At 32.4% G+C, this 20,270-nt stretch overlaps 1 protein-coding gene across 1 annotated transcript in view; it reads left to right on the forward strand.

Moving 5' to 3' along the window:
* LOC112694138 (nephrin-like) overlaps positions 1–14,599 on the forward strand; it is a 53,089-nt gene extending 38,490 nt beyond the window's left edge. The window contains exons 8-20 of the mRNA XM_025569561.1: positions 129–428; positions 1,323–1,459; positions 2,294–2,447; positions 4,623–4,928; positions 6,679–6,948; positions 7,331–7,612; positions 7,958–8,130; positions 9,137–9,353; positions 10,229–10,423; positions 11,595–11,774; positions 11,968–12,104; positions 12,275–12,464; positions 13,444–14,599. Of these exons, the coding sequence (XP_025425346.1) occupies positions 129–428; positions 1,323–1,459; positions 2,294–2,447; positions 4,623–4,928; positions 6,679–6,948; positions 7,331–7,612; positions 7,958–8,130; positions 9,137–9,353; positions 10,229–10,423; positions 11,595–11,774; positions 11,968–12,104; positions 12,275–12,464; positions 13,444–13,682 (2,780 nt within the window). The 3' untranslated portion in view covers positions 13,683–14,599. The remainder of the gene's footprint in view (positions 1–128; positions 429–1,322; positions 1,460–2,293; positions 2,448–4,622; positions 4,929–6,678; positions 6,949–7,330; positions 7,613–7,957; positions 8,131–9,136; positions 9,354–10,228; positions 10,424–11,594; positions 11,775–11,967; positions 12,105–12,274; positions 12,465–13,443) is intronic.
* Positions 14,600–20,270: the final 5,671 nt, after the last annotated feature.

The raw sequence follows: 20,270 nt of genomic DNA on the forward strand, positions 1-20,270 counted from the left end.
CACGTTTTGTACAGGGCGTAAAACCCACATTGGAAATAAATAAAATGAAATTAATAACACGTCGTTTGAACCAAAACGTATCCAAGTATAACGTACGTGAAACTAAATTTTAACGTGTATACACGCAGATGGTTCGAGTCAAGTGATTATTAAGGGTCCAACCGAAGCCAAACCTGGAGATGTGATAAACTTAAGCTGTAAAACCGACCGCAGTAATCCACCTTCCACAATAAAATGGATGGTGGCCGGCGAACCGGAAAAAAATAGTACATCCTCCGTGGTGGCCGGTCCTCAGTCCAGCTGGATTACTATTTCTAATGTGTCTTTTGTCATTCCGAACGGTCAGCGGTTAGTGGTGGTCACGTGTCAAGCCGTTAGCGACAGTGGATCCGAAAAGGTTATAACGTCTCATTCGATCAATATATTATGTGAGTACAATAATAATTTACTATCGGTGAAATAATATTTAGTTGGTGATTTTTTTTTTTTTTCGTTTTATTCGTTTTCGACTGCATATATATATATATGACATTCGGTTTTGCTTCTTCATCTTAAACAAACTATATAATTGTTGTAAAACGAACTCACGGTTTACTACTTCGATATATGTCTAATTTTTAGCATGTGTTATTTGTACGAAATGAAAATATACATTTGTTAATAATACGCGTAGTAATAATAATAGCGCTCAGATGTCAAGATATTAAAATATGTATAGCATGCATGTATATTACACACAATGCGTATTGTAAAATTTAGAGGAGCACGTCATAATAACATTAACACTAGTGAAGTCACACGTGTATTAAATTACACACCCAAATCCAGTGCAATACTCACATAGATATTAAATATCCGTTGTGACTATTTATTACAACCGTTAAAAATCGGTGCGCGCAGATCACGTATTTTTAGGTAACTGTACCACGTTTAATTAGTCGAACGTTGAAGATTATTTAAAAATATATGTACCATACATACATTTTTGGGTTTAAATATAAGCTAATTTTAAAAACAAAAGTTGCTACCGAAATCAAATTACAGGCGCGTTTATTTGCATACCGACATTTTTTAAAATGAAAAAAATAATGTATTATTCGCGGAAATCAATTTAGTAATTAAATAACATGTATATAGTTCTCATTTAGCATTTGCATAGAATTAGCATCGATGGTTGAAAAAATTAAAACGAAAAAAACATTCAGTTATTGCCAAATAAAAAGTTCTGAAAGTAGTTTTATTAATACGAGCACATAGTTTAACGGAGGTTTATACGTATTAAAAATTATAGTTATAAACTGTTATTTTCCGATCGTTTCTAGACCCGCCTGGAGCACCGATCATAATCGACCACTCGTCCGGTAATCCAATTCCGTCGGGAAATATACACAAAATATCTTGTCTGTCTACCGGCGGCCATCCTCTGGGTAAAATCCAATGGTTTAAAAACGATAAAAAGGTACAGTGTAATACTAATTAATTTTAATTAGCTTTATAACCATTAATAATTTCCGGATGGTTATTATTTGTAACATTTAAGTAGTATATTATATTATATTATTATTATTATAATCGAACAATCATCAAAGTAACTGCGAAATTTTATTCTGAAGCCAATAGTAATAAATAATTATAATTGATACCGCGAGGGGAGAATACCCGTTCGTGTTGACGGTGAAAATGTAGATTATCCGACTTGTTGAACGCAAAAGGTTTTATCGATTTAACAACAAACAATCCTATAATCTGTTTAATAATTACTAATTATTAAAACTAATTTACAATGGCAAAACAGTGTTCAATGTAGATGCCAAATTTTTATTTCTTAACGATCATAAATCGTTTAAAACATTAAAATTAAAGACGATTCAACTTATATTTCACATCAGTTTCGATAATACAGCTATTGGTAGAAATCAGTATCATAAACATTTCAATATCTATCATGAGTAGTTAGATGCTATTCAAAAAAATTAAAAAAAAAAAAAAAAACAATTTAAACCCGAGTCGAAAAAAAATAAAAATTTTCAATTGTTTATGTCCACTAAATAAATACATCAAAAAATGTACGTCGAATGAAAACATCCATTATATTAAATAAACGTAATATTACTTGTACGTTTTAAAATAAGATTATTAATTTATGGATACGTTGTTAGTACAATTTTACAGTTACTGATATGCTTCATTAGATGATAAATTACTAATCAACGATATCTACCATAATATTATATATTATACATTATTGTGATATAAACAAATATTTAAGTGTGAAACATATAATAATGTTTAGATTCGTTCAACAATAACAACTACTGATAATGCAGTAACAGCTGACCTATCATTCGTGGTCAATTATACGGACAACGACGCCACGTACAAATGTGAAGTGACCCATCCAGCATTAGAGATCCCTTTGATGGCAACTCAAAATCTCAAAGTATTATGTAAGAACAATACGATTACTAAATCATTTTAGTATACTATACATAGTTTATTATTACATTAGTATATAATACATACTATGTAATACATAGTATATTATGCATATTATTTTACCACAACAAACGCAATGTTAAATATTTACCCGTTAAAAACTTTAAATATTTTTTAATCCAAATCAGTTGTTGATTCAGTTATCCGATTAGTATACTTCAAATAAGCCAATCGATAATAGGTTGAAAATATATTCATTATATTTTTCTGCGATAAAATTGCAATATCTACTAATTAATGATTTACCATGCATTTTGGTGTATATTATTTCTATTGTTGGTAAATAAATTAAACCCGAAATCGAATATTTTTTTTAACAAAAAAAAAAAAAAAAAAAAAACTAATAAGAATAATATATCAATACGTGTGATCATTTATGAATATAAGTGTATACAAATTTAAAAGATTCGTTTATTTCACGAAGCACTGCATGCGTGGGCAATTGACACGAATGAGTGGAGAACATACGAACCGATTATATGTCAAACGGAAATCAAACGTACATACAATAATGTTGGACAATTCTCAGTAGCTTGGGTATACATTAATGGTCCAACTGAACTTGCGGATTTCGAAAAAAAAGTTTATACCGGGGGAAAATCGAACGGTCTGGCGCGACGTGAACGTTCGCCCAGAGTAACGTTCTGCTCGTCTGCGGAGTGCATTGTCGTCAACTTTCGGATCCATCGGATTACGTCGGGTTGCAAGGTGCCGTACGTCGTCGGCTGTTAAACTGCTTTCGAAAAATGTGTGGGCTCGCGTAGATCCGAGAGTGGTTGAAATCTTTTCTCCAGTCTTCCGTTACAAGGGGGAGGGGGGAGGGTTGAAGAGAAAACCAATTTCGAACCTAACGACCCCGGTAGAAAAAAAACAACCGGAGCAGAACATACCGTATTCAATAGTTCCATCCGACCACACACCGAATCGTTGACGAGAAAAAAAAAAAAAAAAACAAATCATTTAAAGCCGACCGATTAAACTGATGAGTAGGTACCCACGCGGTCCATACACGGACTCGTACGCGTGTGCGCTTACCGTGCATGAAGAGCTCCCGGACTTGTAACCTGTAGACTTCGGGTGCACTTGTAGACCCGTCGTCGTCATCGTCAATCGCGTAAAACCGACGTGGAGTTATTAGGACCGCAGTACGCAATGCTGTCGTAGGCACGTCCGCGTAAACGGAAATCGCCCACGCCCCGCGCGCGCAAACGGCTGTCCACGTGGGGGTCCGTGTTTGCCACTAATTTTCGGACGGCCCACTCGCCGCTGCACGCGACCGATTTACCGATGACGGGATATTAGTCCGCGGTAGTTGAACCATATTTATACATGATTAAACGCAGCCGCACGACGTGTGAGGCGAGAAAAAGATGAACGTCATCGTTTCCGACGACGGCACGACGGCACGTATAAACGTGAAATACGAAAAATAATAATTGTTCGTAGCCGTCGTACGTCGAAAACCTTTGAAAAAACGACTGATCTTCGGGACGCCCAAATTTCGTCGTTGTAATCATTAAGAAATAAGCCGAAACGCAACAGGGGCGGATTATAACAACAGCGTATGTCAATTGTTAAATGACACTGATCCTGACACGTTTACAAACTCGTATTTCTGTATTTTCGCCCTAAGCGTTATGCTTTGAACTGTACCGTAGCTTCTAAAGGCATTAATAACAAACATGGTCCCTAAGTCGTTCAGACAATTACAAATGTACGAAATTTTATTTAGTTTGTTCGATTCGTGCTCCTATACAGTTGGTTTTCGGTTTTCAAACTGATAATCTGATTGATGACTCTTCGTACATTACCGGATGAAAAAAAAAAAAAAAATTAAAAAAATCCTATTTTAATTAATATGAGCTCAACAATTTTCAATTTGCCTTTAAAAAATCGTATATGATTGGATTAGTGTTATTTCGTAACCGCCAGATTTTAATGTCCTCCGACTCGATGTCAAGTGAACAACAAATCCGTATTAATATAAAACCCCATGCAAAACTATTTGAAAAAAACACCTAGGTCATCACTTTGGGTGTGAGAATAATCGAATACTTCCTTATCTTTGTTACACAACTTATGGTCATGTATTCATTAGGGTTTTTTTTTTTTTTTACTTATCGCAGTCATGCCCGAACACCTGACTATCAAGCAAGACCCGGTGCACCTCAAACCTGGTGCGCAAGGCACGATCACGTGCGAGGCGGCGTCCAGCTATCCGGCGGTGAAAATGAGCTGGTGGCACGAGGGTGCACATGTCAAAGAAGGTATAAACAGTTACACCAAGCCTGGGCTTTACGGTGGAAAATTGTCCACTATACAACTGACTTTCAACGTTACGCCTGAGGTGGACGGCAAAGTGTACATGTGCCAAGCCACTAATATACCACTACTCAAAAACATGCACAAAGACGTCTCTCTTAACGTTTACAGTAAGTGTGTATAATAAATATGTACAGCGTGTGTGTGTGGAAAATTAATTTCTCGTATTTCGATAATTTAAAAAATTAGACTAAATCCTGGCTTTAAATATTATATCTCGAATTCTATTCCCCTCGAAGTGTTAACACAATATTAATCTTTAATATAATATACGTATCGGTTTGTTAAATCAAAATCGAAAGCACTGCCATGAAAATGATAATAATAAATTGGTTTTTATCAACTTATTTCGCATACAATTTTGTTTCATTTTGTTAAAATTATTATAATTCTTTTGATTTTTAGCAATCTCAACATTGTATAAGAATACCTACATATAAAATACAACTTTTATGGATTTAATAACGTTCAAGTTATTGAATTTTATTTCAGTTATAAATGCTCATCGCGGTGCCGAGAAATCAAATGTCAATACGGTTTCTAAAAAAAATTTAAACCTTATTCCTCCTTTAAAAATTTATTTTTTCAAATACAGATAATTTAGAAGCAATTACTATGCAATGAATCTGTAATGCAGTTCTTCGCATTCGGAGAACCCATTCAAATGTCACTTTTATCAATAATGACTCATGTTGTCTGTGTTCGATTAGGAAAACAATTCGGATGTTCTGACTGCACGTTTTAGTATACCTAGTAACAGAGAGAAATAAAACCGTTTTATACATGACTTATGGGGATTTCGTATGTATACGTACACGGTCGGTCGTATATGGGACACATTTTACTTATTTATATTTGCTATATTATTTGCAGTAGGATTTAAGGGAATGACGTACGTTAACGACGTCAATCGTGGTTAAAATGTACCTATTTCATTATAGATCTCTCAATTGCGGTCACTTTTTTTCGTCGGGATACGTATACGTTTAAAGACTAAATTAATATTTACTTTCGCAAAAAGGTAAAGCTGAAAAAAACAGTGAAGCTTTGAATTATACATATATATATTTGTAAATAATTGCAATATATTTTATTTTCGTACAATAGAAACGTAATTTGTAAACAATGATTTCTGCTGTTTTTTAAAAGTATTTTCTTCTCTTCAAATGTAAAATGTTTTTCTAACTGAAAATTTTTGGAAGTTCATATTTTCGAGTTCGACATTAATTACATATAATATTTAGTTTTCAAAAACCACTATATATTTATACATTTTTCACTATTCTCTAGCTTATAATATATTCATCGGATTCGATATTATTGTTACGTTTGTACCGTTTTCTCTTTTTATTATTTTCAGTCCATTTAATACACTTTACGAGTGTACATACAGCCCTGTCCTTGCCGTTAACAATTCGACATCTCATTTAATGGAAAATATGTTCGTTATATAAACGTTAATAAATGAATTGTATTTATGAAATGCTATTTTGCCAGCATCATAATTCTGAAAAATAATGTAAATACCTTGCAGTATTAATATTACCGTACAACTGTTTATCATTATTTTTATCGTAATACACAAGTATAAAATACAATTGTTTTAAAATATTTTTTATTTTTTTTTAATCTTAATCTAAATACGAGGATTACTTTATGCGTATTTCGTTTAAAAAACCAAAGCTATTATTACAAATATCGTCGATTATTTTCGTCGGCATTTTGTCGCTTTTTTGTGCGTACACCCCGTCCGATGAGAAGTAAAATAACAATAACAATAACAATAGTAATAACAATAATAATAATAATAGTAATACCTAATAGGTAGTAGTGGTATTTTCATCAATAATTTTTTTCCAGACAAACCGACATTTGATTCGTTGCCCAATTTAATGACGTACACCGAAGGGGATAATATATTCGTCACGCTTCAAGCAAAAGGACGACCTTCTCAAATCACGTACAAGTGGTTCAAAAACAACAAGCCGTTGTATACGTTCCACAACCGGCGCATACGAGATTCCATGGTGAACATTACGGGTGCGCTCCGTGACGATGCCGGCAACTACACCTGTGAGGCGAGCAATACCGAAGGGTCTTCCACCTTTTGGTTTGTTATATTAGTGAAACGTAAGCATCAATCATGATAATTATAGCGATTAATTATTGTTTCCGTCGAAAACGTATTTCAAAAATGTCGTAAAATATTTCACCGCTCGATCTGTTGAATTTAGTCGACGTTTATCTGTTTTCTCGTTGCCTTTCGTTTGCAATTATTTTACTGATCTAAAAACATCAATTAAATTAGTATCATACATCATCGGATTTCGATTTCGCATTTTCCTTTTACATTTTAAGATCACATGACTATCTCATTTCTACGACTAATTGATAATTGGAATACGTTCTGAGATTTATTGTTATTCTAAATTCATTATTAACTTTTTGGTCTGATTCAATTCTAATTCGTAAACCGTTTTTTCTTTAATTTTATATTATTTTATTTTTTTAGATCGAGCAACCATTACAAATACGTCAATTGGCGTCGTAGTAACCGAGGGCGAAGACGCTCAACTTTGGTGCAAAATAGATGGATTGCCATTAGGCCCGGAACACATAAGCTGGACTCGACCACATTTTTTCTTTGACAAACGAACATCAATATTGCTCGAAAACAGCACTTCGTACTTGACCATCATAAATGCAACGAAATTTGACAGTGGATATTTCTTTTGCGTGGTAAACAATGGTATAGGAAACGAATCATCGCATGGTGTGCTGTTAATAGTGCAACGTGAGTAACATATATTTTTTCTTTTTGAAAACTATTAAATCAAACGAAATCATTTATTAGTAAAAAATAATAATAAAAACAAATCACTTTGTAAATCAATTATATTTTACGTATACATTTTCTTTGCGTAGTTCTTTAGTACGATTTAACCAAACTATAACCAAAATCAATAATAATACTTGTATTTTGCTATCATTATCTGTTAAGAATCTAATATAACTTCAATGTTTAAAAACTTATGTTTTTATGCTACGCGCTCAAAATCTAAACTTAATACGTCTTGTACGATCAAAACGATTTTTTTAAAAACTGTCTAAAATTTGATTGCAATTCTATATGCTGCAGATAAACCCGAGATACTGAAAGTGGGAAATGAATCGAAAACTGCCGGCAACGCAGGTATGCAAGCTAAACTACATTGTCGGGCAGCAGGCGCTCCGGTGATTCGATTTTCTTGGAAGCGTGAAGGGTCGAACATAACAAGCGTGTCGGAAAAATACATCGTGGAAGAGAGACAAGTAAATAATTTATACAATAAGTTTTGTTATTATTATTTCGTGCATACAATTAGATCGTCGGACATATATACGAGCTATTATATTCGTGTCTACTTATACATTTACAATCGAAGCGTAATAATTTCGGAGGTCGTTTACAAATTCAGATTTGTCGTCCACAAAATATATAATCATGTTAGAAATGCTACCAGCTGACAACAAATGATCGGACATCATATTATTTTCTATTTGTCATTGTCCTCGCGTCCGTTCCTGGACAACACTAATGTTGAAATCAAACAAACGACGGGGTTATTCTCGCTGGGATTCGAAATCTTAACCAGCTAGTGAATAATAAATGAAAACCAACTCGTCGTTTGTTTCTTTTGTTTTGACCGTACGGGCACTGAGCGTTTAAATGTCCGGCGTATCTTTTCCGAGAGATTACTCAAAAACAATTATGTTGGAATAGAAGAAAAACCATTGTTTTACCTAAAGTGTCATAGATTGACTCGTAGAGAAATCACGAATTTTTGTGCAACATGCATCATAATCATCGTACGCGTAATATTATGCTGACTGCGGGTGGGAGACGAATATATTTCACTGTTTTCACGAAAGCCCTACGTATTATGACTAGTGAACGTTGGCGTGAGGGATCGTTGGCACGTAATCCGTCGGGTTACCCTTTAACCCTTTTTCTTTTCCGCAATCTCAACTGAAATCGTTTACAATAATGAATCGATGTGAATCAAAATATCACCGATAGGCTACACAAATTATAAATCCGGCGCCAACTTCGCCAAGGTTTACGCATAAACAGAAGGGAAGTAAGGAACTAAAAATCGTACTATCGAGAAAATATCGGTCCGTGTTTCACCGACCGATGTTGAATCCTTATCACGCCACTGATGTGTGAGCGCCAATACGAATCGCACAATGCACAGCTCGACCCATCGACGTCACCCGCGGGTACATTTCTTAGACTTATGTATGTATGTGCGTTTTTTTTTGTTTTTGCGTGCAGCTGAACGAAACGTTTTACGAGTCCACGCTGACCATACGTGAAGTGGACCAATACAATTACGGCGATTACGAGTGCACCGCGTCAAACGATCTCGGGCGGACGACTTCGGTGAACCGGTTGACCGTGTTCTCGCACCCGGACCCGCCGTTCAGTTTCCAACTGGTAAACGCCACGCACGACGAGCTGACGGTGTCGTGGTCACCCGGCTTCGACGGAGGTAATTTGAAAACGCGATGACCGCGCGCGCGTCAATGAACATGCACGTCATGTTGCACTCGGGTTGGTAAAGGAGTAACGCGCGAGTCCGTCGACGGGTCGGTGGTGTTCGAAATGTCTCCCGATCGGTAAAAATTCAATAACACCTACACAACGTTCTGCGGCGTATGTGGGCCATAATCTCACGTACGTTCGGCTTGAATACTAGTTTTTTTTTTTCACGATTATTTCGATAGACGTACACCGATGGTGGCCGAGAGCATGATTAGGTCGTAGGAACTCGAAAAACTCGCGGATTGCACAGTAACACGGAATAACGACCGGGCTTGATCTTCGACAAATTTCACTTCAACAATCGGTCCCTAAACAGTATCTTTCGGTCGAACACTTGTTATTCGACAAGAACGGGCTGCGAAACGAATTGTTTTTGTTTCCCTTATCCTTAACGACGTGATATCCCAAGACTCGCGTTGCTATATGCACCTACGTTTGCCGTCACCGGTATTATTCAAATACCTTACATACCTACTGTATAATAATACATACAACCAGTAATTCTAAACATGTGGCTTGCGACCCGAGAGGAAAATATGTGACTCGCGTCAGGATCCTTATTACTGTCGTCCTGGTTGTTCGCGCGTACAATATGTATGGATGTGATTAGTACGTAATACATGAAAAATACGAATTATCGGAATAATATTTGTTTTCTGCTCACAACCTTTGGCATCCGTTCGCTTCAAAGACTTATTCATTACTGGGGCCCCGCGAGTCACAAAATATTAAAAAACTGCTCTCTGTTGTACCTTGATTTTATTACATCACGTTCGCGCGTAACGATTACGCACTTATAATCCTTGTGTCTGTGTCCTGCAGGTGACCCGATCACGTACCGCATTCGGTACCGACCAGTCGACAAACCAACGTACCGGTACGATGACGTGGGTAATGAAACGCGGCACACAATCGTCGGGCTCCGTCCGGACACGACGTACCTGTTGAACATCATGGCCCGTAACAGATACGGCGATAGCTCGTATATGTCCCAGAGCCTTAAAGTCACCATGGAAAGTACGTATGCATAACATCGCATTCGTATGTAAATAACCGAGTGAAAATTCAGCGAGTGAGACGGAACAATTTTATATACACATAAATTATGTATTTAATACGATATTTTATCATACGCATTACATATGGGCACAAATGGTTATTATGTCACTGTGACGTGTCTAAAAGGCTTTTGGTAGCAATCTCTCTTGAACGAAACAGCCATATCGGCAAAATCTATTGTAACGTTCAGTTGTCAAAAACACGGATAAGACTTGGTCAAAATAATATACTTTTTGTATTTTAGTCTTTCTTTTTCATTATTTTCAAAAACACTTTACAAATTCATCATTATTTAAATTTTGATACTTTCAAATAAACGTAAATATGATTAAGATTTCAAAATTCTTTAATCAATCTTAGAATAATCATGTACTGAAAATCACATTCGGTTTCTGTATAAATAATAAATTAAATAAAAATTTTAAGTTAAATCCAATCTATACGATTTTTCAAATGAGTTTAGCATGTATTCACTTTCTAATGTCTTCGTACGTGACTTGACTATATTTTACAAAATTTATATTTTAAACATTTAAAAAACACAATGAAAATAATTTTGAGCTACCATTTGAATACGTAGAACTTTTAAAAAATTTCTTCTGTTTGAAAAATATGCTAAAAAAACATCTCTGCACAACCTATACATTCTTTACGTCGGTCGGAAGTACTCAGCAATCGATATTTAATGGATAACATTAATATACAATGTTATGTTATCCTCCCATTCTGCCAACGATTCCATGGAATCAAAATCTTTTTGGGGGATGTGTAGGTTATTTGTTGGGTTGTTTTTAAAAGGTTACTTATCTCTATTATTTTAATATATTTGTTTCGATGTAGTAAATTTTATATAAAATCAATCTCAAGACCGAATACGAGGGGCGTATGTCTACTATCGAGTGCAGTGCCCAACGCTTTTTTCGGAATTTGTTGCTTTTAGTAATCAATATTTTTTGTGATCCCATACCAAATACCAATAATGGTCGGTATAAATAACGCGAAAACGTCATACGATTAAACCATGTGTTCATTATAGTTTGTGGTTGTAATACTATTATTATATCATAATAATCACAAAATGTCATTTATAAATCGTACTAATCGTAGCGATTCGAAATTTACTATTTAGAAGAAAATTTGCATCACAAGTCCAATTCAAATTCAGAAAAGTCCGCTACAGTAGCCGAAGGAACGCACATTGTATTTATTTTCTTGGGACTTATTGTCGGGATATCGATTCTCGTGAGCATATTTTTGGTGACCTATTGTATACACAGACGACGCAATGTTACCAAACAAATGAATAATGGTACGTATATTTTAACATTGTACATAAAAAATCATTAATTATTGTTTTCTTTCAAATGTTTTAATTTTTGTCCCGTAAACAATTTAAATGGTCTGTACCATATTTGTAAAAAAAAATTCACATCAATATTTCAAGAATTCCAAGACTTCATCAATGCTAACATAGATTTAATTAGATTTTCGTTATTTCACAGACAACAACGACTCTAGCAGCAAGACGCCAACGATTGAAATGTACGCACCAAATACTTATAACGGTGGATACGAGGAAAACTTAAGCTCAATTTCAGCTAAATCAGAAACCTATTCTAACGTTTCTCCGGATTACAACGTGAGTATTTTATAATGATCACTATGCAATACTATAATCGAAAATTTCCTCGGAATGGCTCGAAAATCATTAAGTAGAATTGGTACACATATATATTAATTGATAAATTGGAAGAGACGAAAACTATAAGAAAAGTCGAATCCAATGAATCATTGTTATTTATTTTTTAGGACGATCAACAACCAAAGTCAGCCGAACAATCATACTTAATTGAACAGATCGATTATCCTTTCATCAACGAGTGCGATCATCCTTTGCAGCAACACGTTCAGTACGGCGGTGGCATGAGTTTGAGCTCCGATCACTCTGTGCCGCAACAACATTACATTCAAGAGAACACAAACGACAGGAGAAATATCGGTAAATTTAAAAACAAATTAAACCCTCGTAGTTGAGCAAATTACAAGAAATTTCGAATTTCTATTACAAAACTCGATGCATTTTCAAAGTTTATATTTTTGAACACATATTATAAATTCGATAGTTTAATAATTATTCTTACTGCAATACATAACACGTGAACCAATTTCAGTTAGCGCATTTATCCCTCAACTAAGCGGGTAACTAGCAACTAACCTATAATGCCCGAAAAATGATTAAATTGTGCATGTCCTAGAAAACTGTTTTAAACACTATTCATTACACACTAGACGCATATTAACTGTAATGATAAATTAAAAAACAAGCGAATTAAGTTATTTCTAAATTCTAGTATCATAGTTATTAAAATATCTCAACCGTCTAGATGTAATATGGTTTATAAAAGTAATCTCGTCATAGCACGTTTTGAACAAATTCATAACGCGAGGTCAACGGATACGACAGTCAATCGTTTTTAATAACACGTTTATAAAAACAAATGTTCATTTTCATACCGTAGCTAATTGTTATTACCTGTAAAACTGTGAGTATCCATGTCGAGGAGGGCTGTTCTCCAAATATTACAAAAGGGCTATTTTCGAATAACATTTTCGACTGCAATTAATAATTTTGTTTTCCCGTGTAATTCCATTGTTACCCGTAAGACTTGTTTAAGAAATCGTAAAACACGTAAAAAGCGTAAGGCAATAAACTGCGTCCTATAAATGTGCGATTTCGTTTCGGGCGAGCAATAGTCCCAGGAAAGTATGGAAATACGTATGGAAAAAAAAAAAAAGAACCTTTTCTGTCTGATCCCGGGTCCCGCAGTACAGCAGTACTCGGATATGCCGACCCATCCGCCGCCGGCAAGAGAAGTGCACGAGAGTAAGGGAAGAAAACATAAAAAAAAAAAACGAATACGAAAAACGAAATGACAAACACATTCGCCTAAGTGTCGCGTTTTTCGATTGTGTTGCAGATAACCGAATGTTCCACCAGCAGCCTCCGTCGGGCCTGCAGATGACCAGTCGGGCCGTGCCGCTGCCGCCCGTGTTGCGCAACCGCCCGCCGCCGGCCGTGCCGCCACCGATGGTCAAGTGCAACTTTTATTCGCCGTCATCGCCGCCACCGCCGCCGGACGTCACCGTGTTCTCATCGCAAAACTTTCTCACCACGTTCGCGCACAAGCCCGACGAGACGGAGGGACATTTGGTCTGAACCATCCGGACGTCACCGTCATCCCGTCTCAACGACGACGCGTAGTCGTACACGCGGCCATCCCCCCCTAATCCACCAACCCCGCGGGCCCTTCGACACCGCTCGAGCCACCCCGATCCTTACGGACCCGGATCCGCCGACCCGTCGCCACCTGTTCGTCAGTCACCACCCGTTTACGTCACATTATCAGTTATACGAGTACCGTCGTCGTAACGGTCCGTAAGTGAGCATAGTTGAAATCCTAATTCTCGGCGTCCGCGTCAAACCCACCGCGTTACATGTTGTACAATAATAATAATAATAATAATAATACGCATTGTCTTCGTACGACATTTTTTAACGCGCTAAACCCCGTTCGTTTATTATATATTTATTTAATTAAATGTATATGTCCGTGTACACATGTATTTGTATGTACATTCTAGTCACGAAAAAAAAAAAAAAAAAACGTTATACATATACACGTGTATGAATATATTATATACGTTTAGTTTAAATGTTTAAAATTATGTATAATATAAGTATTTGTGTGCCCGAGTGTGTGTGTGTGTGTGTGTTTACGTACATTATTTGCATTACATTGATCCGTGTACGGTTTGAAACGAATACACTTTCGTGTATTATTATAAATTATTATTAATATTATTATTATTATTATTATTATTATCATTATTATTATATACTATTATGTTTACTCAAAATTCGGGGTGCCTCAAAACCATAGTTTTCACACAGCCGATTATTAATTTGTATGTAAAGAGATAAAGATAAATATGAGAACATAGTTTAGGACTATGTCGAATTTACAGGGATATGCGACACAGGATATGTCTGACGGTAATAACCGTTATGGTTGCCACTTTATTTTCTTTTCTTAAAATTATTTATTTTGATCTCGAAAAGATATTTAACTTGTTTTATTTTAACTAGTTTGTTAAGTTTAATTGTAATATTCTATAATATTCATAAACGCACGGGACACTTAGGTTGACTGAACCATGTATATTTTTTTTTTCGTTGCTTTTAATTGTACTATTATAGTAAAACAAATTATACTTATAAGTTTGTTGAACTTATGTACAGTTCACTTTATTTCTATATAAACATTAAGCAAGACTTCAAAGTACGTGTGTATTCTTTACCTCACTTCGATTGCTATTGGATTTCGTTAAGTTTTTATTTTCATTAAACACTTAAAAATAAGTAAATAATGATGAACCTATTATTTTAAGTTCTTCACGTTATGTATATGCCTACATAACGACTATAATTTGAGCTAATTAATTAATTTGTAGAGAACATTATTATCTACTTATACCTATATATTATTATTATTATTATTATTTAATTGTACAATTTATAAGTTTAATCATTATTTGTATGTTATTTGTAGAATAAAAATTAATTTAAAAAAGTTACCGACTATAGTTTATTTTTATCGATTTTTAGACTTTTCAGAAATCAAACGCATCGGTGATAAACGTCTTAGGTCAACAACATAATAATTATATGCATACGATGTATATATCCGGCAAAGAAACAGTAAGTTGTGTAAATGGTCTCAGCGTAAATAACCTATACCGTACAGTCGTACAATACGTGCTGTTGAAATTGACAAAATTATTAGAAATCGCGTTAATAAATCAACGGGTTTTCGTGGTGTATCGCAATGTGTTGCCATGTGTTGATAAACATGAAATCGTTTGCGAAATGTATAAATTCGTAGGTACCTATAGTTATGACAAAACATAGTGCTAAACGAGCACGAACTCTTCTTAGGTTTCGTGATTTATAAACATAATACGATTAATAATTATTATAATGTACCGTCGTAATAATTCGGAGATAAATTAATGTTGGTGCTTTAAAATGTACGAACGGGAAAACATTTGATAACATCCCTTGTTTATTGGCAATAGGCAACAAAAACTGCTTAAATTATTTATGTTTTAATCGATTGTACGTACACGTGAATACGTCATTCGTAATTGATAAATCGGAAATCAATAAATGACGCACACACACGTAATCCAATTACGATTTTTGGTACGAAACCGCCGTGATAACTGAACTATATGGATATTAAATTATATGACATCAAAGATATGTTTTTAATGGCGTTTATCTTTTGTATATATCTACTTATTCAAAATTCTAAAACGTACTCGGAAAGCTATTAGCGCGCGATGAAGATTAACATTTTTAAGACCGAAGAATTGGATAGGTACTTCAAAAGTTGTATCCAGAAACGTTGAAATGTATTAAGAGGTTTATGTATTTTAAGAATTCTCGATAGTTCGAGAACATATTGCAGAACGTTGTAACGAAAGTAACGAAAAAAATAATTACGACAAATTGTCTTTATATATATATACACTTCCGTGATAACCTTGAGAATTAATTTTATTAATAAACTGTATAGAAAAAAAAAATTGTTTTCATCTTATTTTACATCAGTTAGTTTTAGTTAGTTTTACCTGGTTAATATTTTTTTTATATTTATTTTTATTTGCAATTAAACCTGCAAATTGAATTCGAAACTAATATGTCGTACTGTAACAAAAATCAAAAAATGAACGATTAAATATTTAAATATTAATAGTTTATTCTTCGAGACTATCATTTATTTTTTTCGTATAACATTCACACAATTATTTTTATCTATTGAATAGCAATATTATACTCTACTACCATATGCATTTCATAGACGTCCGACAAACGTAATTGTAAAAAGTAAAACAAATTCCATCCCACTCGTTTTCCTACTTGCAAACGGCTGTTACTTATCATATTGTTTTTGTGTTTAAAGTAATAGTACAATACTAACTTGCATTAAGGTGGACAAAGAAAAACAAGTGACCAATGCCAATACTAGTCTAATGTTTCTGTATACAGTGGCATACTTTAAAGAAGTATTAATAACGTCAAATATTACCAATTTTATTGACATTTTTACAAACTTAATTGAACTAAGTCATATGTGAATATAAGTGTATATGTATAATAATAAATAATGATAAATATTTTATTCTACAACAATTTTTTTTTACGTTTGAATTGATTTAACATCAATTGACCCTTTTCATTCGTCGCAGATAGTATTATATTTAACTTAACAATTTCATACGTAAGTAGTAATATCGCTTGAGACACGAGTACAAAGTACGAATAGTAAAACCACAAAATAAAAATAGTATATACACAAAAAATGAAAGTATTTTTTTTTATTATAATATTTATTATTAAATTTATTTTCTGTGGGTGATGATCTTAATATAATTAACTATGACAAAGTTGAGTACCAACCCATTATTTTTTATTTTGATATTATTTACAGCTAGATGACAAATATAATTGTACAATAATGGCAGTAATGTAATACACCGTATTATAAAACATAACATTGAATGTATTATTATACACTTTTATAACAGTTTGTGATTATTAAATTGTTAATGTATTTTTTTGTACATAAAATGACAAAAAAAATTTACTTCAAAAATAGTCATAATTTTTAATAATAACAAGTCATAATAAATAATACAAAAACTATTTAGAGAACCGAAGCAAAAAATATACATGAAATTAAATATGATTTCTACTATACGTACATCGAATTTCAAGAGTTGGCATTAGGTTACTTAAAAACAATGCTAATAGTTTATTAAATTAAATTTAAATTACACGTATTTGAGTTCACATCAATTTTCAAAGATAACTGATCTTAATAATTCAGTTTCTGTAGTCAATCAAGCAAATTTGATTATAAAATAACCAAATATTTGATATGGCAAAGGAAAGGCAAAGGAAGACTTAATAATATGTAGTATTATAATGATATAATGTATTGATTTATTATTAAATAACAACAACGCTCAACGATAAAGTTATCTAAGATAATTAATCATACTTAATTGCTGCACTACCCTAAAATCTAAAATTACACATTTTATTAAATCAATTACGAACAAATTAATATTAAATACCTATTGTAAAATGGGTACAATAACTACATACAATCGTGATTGAAATTACAACATATTTATCTAAGTATATTCCATTTTCAGATCATTAAACTGAAAATGTGTAATTATGTAAATTTTAAATTTAAAATAAAAAGTAAAATTTATAAAATCAATCAATTTAGGTGTCAATGAAAATAAAAATTAGATAAAAAATTTAAAAAAATTTGCTTTCAATACCTAAAATAGGAATTAAAACTTTAAATATTATACTAAGCTAAAAACCCAATATCAGTTAAAATATTTTGAATACAGTTATATGTGAATCAAAAATAGTTGATAACTTATATACATATTATAGTACTAAAATAAATATCCAGTTAATAGTTTAAAAAAAAAAATATCTCAAATAATTACGACCCTAAATTGTTGAAACAATATTTTGATACAAAAAAAAAAAAATATGTTAATAAAAATAAAGGGAATCAATATGAAGTATGTAAATTTTCAAGTGATAAGTCGTTCATCGAATTCTGTTATTCTGTGTCCGTTGTTGTAAAGAGAGAAACGCCTATATAATCGTATATTCGCCGTTTAATCGTCAACAAAAGGAATCCCAAAAAATAAACAGAACTATTACAGCTTATAGTTTTTGGTTAAATAAATTAAAATAACACAATTTTTTGTATTGTTGTACCTTTAAAATCAATTTCAGACTTTCCCCGTTCTTCTTGCAATAGAAAAAGTTTAAAAGAAAAGTACAGTGTTTATATATTATATAGAAATATATATAAGTATACTGGTTCCATCTATTATATATACTTTGTCAGTATTTATTACTATTAGATTTATACCGTAACGAGATAAAATATTCAAAGTTATAAAATGTTCTTTAAAATAGATTTCTACATTTTTTCAATCATATTTAAAGTATACGTCGTGGAAGAATATTCGTACTTTCACGATTTGACGAAAACATTATACACTCGTATTTCTTTTCAAACAAATTATAGTTTTAGTTTTAAAGACTTAGAATAATCCATATACGATTGCATTATTAAGGCTAACTATACTCTGATTTTATACATTTTATTTGAATCTCTATAAAATTATACTAATTTAATAATTCTTTTTATGAGCACTTCAAATTTTAAAAACGATATGAATCTATGTATAAAACAGTGCTTCATAGAGTGTTTTTTTTCCTTGCAATAATTTATCATTTCTTTTAAATTTATTGAAAAGATAAGTGATAAAGTGATTCAATGTATCGTTTTCGTTTATTTTACGTTTTTTTTTTTTTTTTTAATCGAGTATTAAAAATAATCTATTGTATATCTCATGGTTAATAGATTAATTGATTCGTATACGAAATAAATGGTCATCCTCGGAAATAGTTTTAGAAATGATAATACTTAATGAACTTTTAAATTAAATACCTACCAATATTTAATGTTTTCTATACGATAATAATATATAATTATAAACAATCACACTAAACGAGCATAATTAACATTTTTGACTTGTGTTATGATCAAATCAATTTGAAACATAACTGAAAATCACTGTCAGATTGCTTAATATCAAATTAAATGTGATCGTCTACTAGTACATTGACATCACTAAAATATTAAATACATCAAAATGATCACGTGACAAGTATATCAGGTTTCTGTATTCCTGCGTACTGGGCATATGTTACGTTTATAAAATGGTATTATTAACTACATTAAACTCATTTTTTTTCGATAAAACAGAGAAACATTAGCGACGTGTTTACGATAGACAAGTCTATCCAAAAGTTATCACAAAATAATATTTTTTAAAAATCAACAATGAAGGTATAGTAACGATGATAACAAAGTTGCGACGGACACACAACGAATAAAATAAAAATTCTAACTCTACTCGTAATATAGAAACTTAAAAACTACAATATAATGTATAAAAATAATGGTTATAAAATGTATTTTTTTTTTTTTTTAACATATTAATCTATTTTAAGCTTTGTGTTTTTTTATATAATAAAATATCTGAATAAAACAGAAAACTACCTTAAATGTAGTTTTCTCAGTTCTTTGTGTTCCTGTTTTAGACAGTTTTCAACGTGTATAATATAATAATATATTCTAATTCAACAAACATCTCACAATTCACGAATTATTCAAATCAAATATTTGAATGTACATTTTTATACTTTGTAAACAAAAAGCTATCATTCTGCACTTAGCGAAAGTTTTTATTTAAATGCTCTCTATTTCTAATGATAAAAATTTTTTTATTATATACACACAACTCTTTTATTTTATTATTTATTTAATAGGATAAGCTAGGAATATTTACTTTAATTATCAATAGAGTTATTATATTCAATTGACCCCAAAAATATGTTTAAATATTGTATCATATAGATAACAATATTACTGTAAATTCAGTTGAATGATAAATTTATTGAGTTATTATATGGTACGTATACATATTTATGAAAGTGTTTAATTTCAAAGAAAATTAAATATTTATTATTTTAGGATGTAAGATATGATACAAATTATTTTAGAAATATTTCTTAATATAATCAAAGTGAGGGTATTCTTATAAATATATATTAAAACAATGTTACATTTCA

The sequence above is a fragment of the Sipha flava genome, unplaced genomic scaffold, assembly GCF_003268045.1.
Source record: "Sipha flava isolate LNK unplaced genomic scaffold, YSA_version1 0_pilon_pilon, whole genome shotgun sequence".
Classification (NCBI taxonomy): Eukaryota; Metazoa; Arthropoda; class Insecta; order Hemiptera; family Aphididae; genus Sipha; species Sipha flava.